A 9081-nucleotide genomic window follows, 5' to 3' on the forward strand; every position below is an offset into this window, starting at 1 on the left:
TTATGAGTTCAAAATATTTGAAGGATATTTAGTATAAACGTTTTTTTGTTTAGGAACAGGAGTACTTTTCCAAGCCGATTCTTGAATAGTTTTCGTAAATGTATGAACTTCATCTTTTAACATATTTTGAGTAATTATATTTACTTTAGAATCAATATTTTTGTCGAGCATAACTTTGAAATACTCCCAGTCCGTATATATAAATTCATATGACTAAATGTGTTTTGGGACTTGGTCAAATTAAGCCAAGTGTGATTTGATTTGTTACAAAGTAATGGTCTTCGGATTGTCCTTTCTATAAGATAAGAACATGCAGACTCGTGAAGTGATGTGATTTGTAGTAGTGATGTTCATTAATGTGGCAAGGTGATTTTATGTGGTGATGTGATTCAAGAGAGAGTTTTTTGTTGTGATGTGATGATTTAATATGTATGATCATATATGATCATATGTGCTTTAATGCAGTGATGTTTTTTAAGGGCACACCTAGAGTGATTGCCTAAAATAAGACGATTTTCTGGGATTAAAAAAATACCACTCTATCAAATGTTTTAAAATTTTAAGGACATATTTAGAAATACTTATAATATTGTAGAAAAATTTTTTTGGAAAAATATTAAATGTTTTCGAGTTTTTCGAGATCTCCAAAGGCTGCTGCAGTAATCCCAGATTTCTCAGTGAATGAAAGGTTAAAAAAATTAACTAATATAAGATATTGTAGTAGGAAAAAGGCGTCGATTTAATAAAAATTATTATTTTTTTAATTTTATAGAGATCGGATAACGAAAAATGTTTCCAAGTAATCACTCAAGCAAATTTGAGTTTGGTGCTATCTCAAAAGCTAATTGTAATATCGATTTATAATTTCACGACAAAATTTTTAAATATCAAATCGATTTTTTCTTCAACAATACAAAGTCATGTTGACAAAACTTGAGTATTGTATTTCATTTAGCATCACGTCGCTCATGTTGGTATACCCTGTAGATATGCAATGGCATGCTAATACGTCACGTGTTGTAAAGTAAAGGTTTCCTCTAATATTTAAGAACGATCGTGCTTTAAATATAATCCAATTTGAACTTAATATGGGGATAATTTTATCTACGAACCTCGTTTTCTGATAGTGTCACACAATCTTTGCTGCTTTACAGAAACTGTTGCCGATTCCGCAGAATTAACGAAAATTTAGAAGATACAAATGAAATAAACTCATCATTTGCTTTTCGTCTTAATCTCTGCTTGTGAAAGTGCAATTCTAAGTAATTTAGAAGAAAACTAATTCCTTCTTATCTGCATTACCAACCATTGTAATTGCGCTAATTGAGGTGGACATATAGATAAATGTATCTAAATGCCGTTATGGTCAAGTGGAAACCAATATCTTTGTTATCAATTAGATTTTTGCGAATAATACCACAATTCCGTTTAATATGTCTATCTTATCTTAATTACGGTACTCTAACGTAAGCTATCGATCGCATGATATAATTGTTAGCAAATAAACAGTAAATACTTTTGTATGCGTGCACTAGTTTACACATACACAACCGCAAAGTAATTATCTATTTAGAGCGCATGCCACAAAGAGGCCGCTTAGATGACAACACCAATAGCATCTGTCACCGCAAACGAGCGCCTGATCGGTATAATGGCCATGAATATTTCATTACGAATTTTTTCATCCTTACTAATTGCATCCCTTTCGAGTGTATAAACAACAATAATTTTGTGTGAACTGTGCTTTGCTCAAGCAGTTCCTTTATGTATCGTTTTAGCAGATTGTCTGCTGTGATAACCTACAATTGTGGCCTCATACATATATGTAAGTACATAGAAATAGAAGTGTATGTACGTAGACAATCGAATGTGCAGTAACATTCATTAGTGTAGTCATATTTACTTCCAGAATTAGCAGCTGATGAAAACGATGTCTTCAAATTTCAATTACTTCCAATGATACTATCGGCCTCCCAGCGCTCCACTACAATCAGACAAACAGTAGTTGTCACTTTTGTTTGCTGTCAACAACATTTTACTGTATTACACTTTTATTAATAACTCAAATAGTTAATTACATACATATGTATTTACATACATCAACTTCATTTCCACTCAACGGCGCTCATTCTGTTATCAGATTCTAGCTGTATGTCGAAACAACTACAATCATTTTGTCAATGTATTTATCAACTTGAGACACCTGTCTCTGCAGTGTCTGTTTGTTTGCTCGTGGATTCCCCACTTGTGCGAATATTCATGAACGACATTTCTTTGATATCTCTGTAGTGTCACTTCATATTAAGCTTATCCGAAATCACTTAGGGGATTTTTTCAAATTCATTACAAATGGGCTGAAAAAATCATTTTTATAACTTGACTTTCCACAACCAATAACGCTTAGCTTGAATGTTTTACTTCCGCTCCTTTTGCTCGGTTTTATTCCCGATTTAAAAAAAAATTAAAAAAACGTTAGCAAAGAAAATATAACAGATATATTACATCATTGACGAGCATTTTCATTCTTATTTACTGATAGTAATAAAACGAGCCTTTTCTAAAAAGAGTTTCCTTAAAAAATTGGGTTCACATAATTTAAAATTAATTCTCCAAATTTTCATACAACATATTAGGTTGTCAAAAAAGTCTAAAAAATTTGTGCAGTTTATGGACCCGATACAGTATCCATTTCCACCGCACAACGATGGTTTCAACGTTTTCGTTCTGGTGAAGAGGTGGTCGAAGGTGCGCCACGCTCCGGAAGGCCTGTCGTCGAAAATTGCGATAAAATCGCTGAATTGGTCGAAAGAGAGCGGCATAGTAGCAGCCGTAGCATCGGTCAAGAGCTGGGCATGAGTCATCAAAAATTCATTTCAATTTCAATAAAAAAAAATTCAATAAAAATACAGCAAGACTTTTTTGACAACCCATTATATAGTACATTGGAGATAAGCTAAGCTAAGATAATATTTACTAAATAGTTACTATTGTAGAAACTCTAAATTCGAGACATATTTCTGCGTTTCTTTTCATGTATAAGTACGAGTACTTATTTTTCTAGCTTAAAGTAGTCTAGAGGATGGAGTCATGTGTAGAAGTTCACGCAAGTGAGGAAAGTTCTCTGATTGCCATTCACTTTGGAGTGGCCAGAAACGATTATTTTACGTAAGACTCAAGCAGTTCACGACTTCCCGTCTTGGACCGAGTATCTTCTGGGTAACCAGAGAACATCTGTTTTAAGGTGAGCTAAAGTGAGAAGGCGAACCATCCCGCGTTTGAGACCCGCGCTATGATTAAAGGGCATGCACCTGGATGGTCCAGTTCCTTAATTGGGAAGCTGCCGATACCCAGCTGATTGATGTCCTCGTAAAAATAAAGGCTGACATCACCGTCGTCCAAGAAGTACGATGGATGGGACAGGGACAGACGAGTAGGTCCTTTTGGGATTTATTACACTGGCCATGTAAAGGCCAGCGAAAATTCGGTGTAGGATTCGTGGTGGGAGTGAGACTCCATCGCCGAGTCCTGGCATTCACCCCGGTAGTTGAAGGTCTAGCCACAATCCGCATCAAAGCGAAGTTCTTCAACATATCGCTTATTTGCGCCCACGCCTTGACGGAAGAGAAGGACGAACTTTATAACGTTCTATCGAGCGTATTGTGTGAAAGATTAAAGCCCACCGTCAGCTAATTCTTTACTGGCATGGACACCGTTCACGTGGTTCTAGCCGAGTTAACAACAACTGTGGCTTTAAGCCTGGAAAATCAACATCTGACCAGATATTCACCATATGCCAAACTTTAGAAAAGACCCGTGAAAAGTGGATCGACACACACCACCTCTTCGTTGATTTTAAAACTGCTTTCGACAGCATGAAAAGGAGCTGTCTCTATTCCGCTATGTCTGAATATGGTGTTCCCGCAAAACTAATATGGCTGCGTAAACTGACGTTGAGTAATACCAAAAGCTCCGTCAGGATCGGGACGAGACCTCTCTCCCTAAGTCGTTCAATTTCAAACAAGAATTCAGACAAGGCGACTTCCTTTTGTGCGACTTCTTCCATATATTCAGGGAGAAAATAATTCGAACTGAAGAACTAAATAGAGAAGGTGCCATCTTCTATTAGAGTGTACAGCTGCTGGCGTACGTCGACGATATTGATATCATTGGCCTCAACAACCGCACCGCTAGTTCTGCTTTCTCCAGAATGGACAAAGAAATGAAGCAAATGGATCTGGTAATGAACAAGGGCAAAACGAAATATCTCCTGTCATCAAACAAACAGTCGTCGCACCCGCGACTAGGTTGCCGCGTCATAACTTCGGAGTCGTAGATAATTTCGTCTATCCTAGAACCAGTATTAACAGCAATAACAATGTCAGCCTAGAAATCCAACGCAGGATAACTCTTGCCAACAAGTGCTACTTCGGACTGAGTAGGCAATTGAAAAGTAAAGTCCTCTCTCTAAGTCGCTCATAATTCCCGTCCTACTATACGGTGCAGAGGCTTGGACGATGACAGCAACCGATGAGTCGACGTAACGAATTTTCGAGAGAAAAGTTCTGCGAAAGATTTATGGTCCTTTGCGCGTTAGCCGGCGAATATCGCATTCGATGGAACGATGAGCTGTACGAGATATACGACGACATTGACATAGGTCAGCGACCGGATGGACGAAAACACTCCAGCTCTGAAAGTATTCGACGCAGTACCCGCCGAAGGAAGCAGAGGAAGGGGAAGACCTCCACTCCGTTGGAAGGACCAAGTGGAGAAAGACCTGGCTTCGCTTGGAATATCCAATTGGCGCCACGTGGCGAAAAGAAGAAACGACTGGCGCGCTGTTGTTAACTCGACTATAATCGCGTAAGCGGTGTCTACGCCAATTAAGAAGAAGAAGATCTCGTCGGTCAAATTGCTTGGCGTCTACCGTATTTTAAGGTTTTGAACAGACGTCACTCTACAACTAACTTATCTGTCAAAAGTTGAATAAAAAGAAACTACAAAATTCTGTTATCATGATAGTAAATACAATGTACCTGTATATGGTAATACTCGAGGACGAATTCAATCACCGAGCGGAAATAATAATAATATCGGTTCTTTTGTTATGTTCACAATTACATTTTAACAGAAATGAGCAACTCAATCAAAGAAAGTGCTGACTTGAGTTCGATAATAATAGATAGTTTATGTCAACATTGCACCTTAAAGAAATGTAATTAGTGCTTAATTGAGTACGCTTGCATTTCCTAATACCGCCGTACAACACCGACATGTTCTGTTCGACTATGTTCGCACTGTAACGCGTTTGGCTCTTAAGCGATATCATCGGCATGTTAACACCGCAAATCCGAAGTAACGACGCATATTTTATACGACGAATACGACTTAAGACAATTTATAAAAAGCTATCAATTGTATGAACTTTTAAGATTTCTTTAATGAAAGAAATTAGTTTTTTCTTTAATGAAAGAAATTAGTTTTTTAATTGATTCGAACACTCTAGTATTTTGCAAATATCGAATGTTTTTCCTGTGTTTCCTGTAACATAAAAATATTCGGGTCAGTTAGCTTCAGCGCGTAAAACTTTAAACACGTTTTTTCCATCCTAAATCTAGCTAAAGGTATTTGATAGGAAATGCTAGTTGGCAACACGTTAAGGGAAAATTTCTTTGACTTCAATGACAAAAAGTAAAAACAAAAAGGTTTGAAAAAAATATTTTCATTGTTTGTTTATTATAGTAGATACTTCTCATTTGTTCATACACTTAACATAAATAAATAAACAAAATGTTGAAATCGAAATATTTACCAATTAATAGCAACACATCACGAAGGACACATATTAAGGCAATAATATTGAACTCAATGCAGATTATAGTGATTGGTTTGATAATTCTGTTTATACGAATACTCTATACGCTCGATGCTCGTCACTTTTATCGCACTGCAACCGACATAGCGCCAACAGATTATTTCGTACTCACATCGGAGTGCCAAATGCCTTACGTGGATCCATTTTCTTCTGAAGCACTTGAAATTTTTGATCCCAAAAAGTTTACATATTTGAATTGTACAAATGATGTAGCTCTCGTCCAGCAAATGTATCTACACGAGACTAAACAATATAAGCTACATATGAATTTGTCGGCAATGGCCGAAGTTTCGAATACAAATAATGGCAATATTGAAGATATGCACTGCTGTTACAGGGAAATTAAGCGGTCAGGAATATATGAGTTAGCCAACTCCGGTTATGAGTAAGTGTTTGTTGAAGAAATTATTTGACAAATATTCAAATGCTCTTTTGCTATTGATTACACTCACACTATATTGTTTGGCCCAAGCACAAAATTACACAAATATCGGTTCAGTGCGTTCAAATATTTCGCAAACTAAGGCAGAAAATATAAAAACTGATCTTTTAGCTATCGATTAATTTTGGCCAAGATAATGAAAAGAAGCGTAACTCATTGGAAAAGATATGTCTGCAACTTGAAGGGTTCAATAAAGTTAGAAGGCTGAAAAAAGCGAATTTCTTTGAGAAAACTTTTAAATTTATTGATGAAAATTTTTTTACACATTTTATCGGTATTTTAAGACTTAGTATCAGTAAAAATATTTATTTAGAAAGGAACTACAGCTGACCTCCGGAAGCCCTTCTCAAAAAAGACGTTTTGCGGTGACCACTATGTATATCGCTGAACTGAATCCTCCGAAACTAAATTAAAAAAAAAACAGATTTTGTTATAGTAATGTTAAATCTAATGAAGCAAACCAAAGTAATAAGCAAAATAAAATTTTTTGACGAAATGACGCTTTCTAAAAAAAAATCAATTTTTCTTTCAAATTTCGGACTGAAATTGTTTATAAAAAAATATTTATCGATGAGAAAAATTCCTCGATAAATTACTAAAAAATATATTTAAGAAGCTCGTGTTGAAATTCGAAACTAATCGGTTTAACCGTTTTCAAGTAATGTTGGTCACCGACCATTTTGAGAAACATGCGCTTAAAGTTTGGTCTTTTACTTCCAAGCACTCTGAAACGACTTTTCAAATTTGTATGTAACTTCGAAAGTATTCACCGGAACGATATGAAATTTTATGTGTGTAAGATGTCACATATGGTATGACAAAATGTGAGTGATAGCACTGTAGATATGTATGTATATGTACGACTGCAAAAATAATAAAATATAATATATACTCTTCGAATTAATCCGTTTACACTTTTTCCAAGTATAATTTTGAACATTTGCAGCATTGCGGGTTTGTTTTCTTCATTCGTGGTGCTAAAATTGCATTATTCCAGCTCACTTATGCGTATTAATCATTGTCAATATAATATCAAGGTCAAAACCTTCTACGCTTCATCACTGTCTAACATAAGATATGTATTTTTGTGCTACTAACGGCTGTTTTAAAATTTTATACTTCCATACTTGCTTTATCCCCAATTTCCTAACCCTCTTAAGTCTTCATTATTTACTTTAATGTAGCCTTTCATCTTGCCATCGATTTCAACAAGATTTTTTGGTGCCACGCCATATCGATTACCTAATAACCGAGTGCTATATCGGTAGCGAAACGAAAGTGGCAATTCAAAAAGATGCCTTTACATTTATACAATATCGTAAATTAACTGATTCATTTAAAGCTGAAAAATTTTCGAAACTTGGAATAAAAAGGCCAAGCGTGCTTTTATTGGGTATTGATAGCCTCTCCCGCATAAATCTGCGCCGCACTATGCCCAAAACTTTTATGCATTTGCAGAGAAATGATTGGTTTGAGTTGAAGGGTTTTAATAAGGTGAAGTCAAACAGCCTTCATTAATTTGTATCTAATAAAATTTTACCACTAGATCGCCGATAATACGTTTCCAAATTTAATGGCAGCCTTAACATCATACAATCAACCTACAGCCGAGAAGAAGTGTCAATGCAAAACACTCGGTGGCTACAATCAACGTATGTGCAATCTAATTTGGAATAATTTCAGAGATTACGGCTATCGAACCGCTTACGCAGAAGATGTACCAATAATTAGTACGTTTAATTATGGACGGTATGGATTTGTGGAACAACCAACCGATTATTATCTACGACCTTTTACAATGTGTATCGAAAATAATATGCACGTTGAGAAAATAGACGGTCTACCCGACTGCATCGGTCGCAAACATTATGCCCAATACATACTCGACTATGCATTGCAGTTTTCGATTACCTATACCGATGAACCAATTTTCGGGCTTTTCTGGATGAATTCGTTTAGTCATAATTCCTTCGACATGCCAGCGACGATGGATATGAAAATTTTGGAATATCTGGCGAGAATGAAAGATGAGAACATTTTAGAACGTACTATTGTAATCCTTTTTGCTGACCACGGCATGCGTTTTGGTCCATTATTGAAATTAAAATCTGGTTTCTTAGAAGAACGTTTACCAATGATGTTTATATCATTGCCACAGTGGTATCGCAATGAGCATCCCGAATTTGTGAAAGCCTTGCAGGTGAATAAGAATCGTCTTACATCACCATTTGATATATATGCAACACTGAAGCATGTACTGGAATTGGCCAATCCCGTAATAGAATTCCCCTATCTAAACGGCACCACCAAAGGCATCAGCATATTTCGTGAAATTCCCGAGAATCGTACTTGTCTCAAGGCAGGCATTGCCGATCACTGGTGTACATGTTTGTTATTTGAAATTGTTTCGATTAATGATAAAGAGGTGAAAAATGTTGCTCATTTATTAATTGATGAGATGAATAAATATCTCGTTAGTAAAAATATTGAAACAAAATGTGCTGTTCTCAAGTTAAACAATATTTATCAAGCCTTACGAAAAACAAGCAGAAAAGACAATAACAGTTATAATGAACTAACGTACCGATTGTGGTACTTTGTACGGCCAGGATTTAAGGATTTCCAAGCAACGGTTAATTTTAATAGGACTGCAAATAAAATTGAACTTAATGTGGAGGATATTTCACGTCTAGATTCCTATGAGCAGACAGCATACTGCATTGATATGAAAGAAGCGAAAAAATACTGCATTTGTCGCGAATAA

The 9081-nt window shown here is 35.9% G+C and overlaps 1 protein-coding gene across 1 annotated transcript; it reads left to right on the plus strand.

Moving 5' to 3' along the window:
* The first annotated feature begins 5790 nt into the window (after positions 1-5790).
* On the plus strand, positions 5791-9081 carry LOC120767382. Its single transcript, XM_040093380.1, has 3 exons — positions 5791-6260; positions 7502-7811; positions 7864-9081. Exons 1-3 carry the CDS (start codon positions 5791-5793, stop codon positions 9079-9081), a joined length of 1998 nt encoding a protein of 665 aa, XP_039949314.1.

This window comes from Bactrocera tryoni, chromosome 1 (assembly GCF_016617805.1).
Source record: "Bactrocera tryoni isolate S06 chromosome 1, CSIRO_BtryS06_freeze2, whole genome shotgun sequence".
Taxonomy (NCBI): domain Eukaryota; kingdom Metazoa; phylum Arthropoda; class Insecta; order Diptera; family Tephritidae; genus Bactrocera; species Bactrocera tryoni.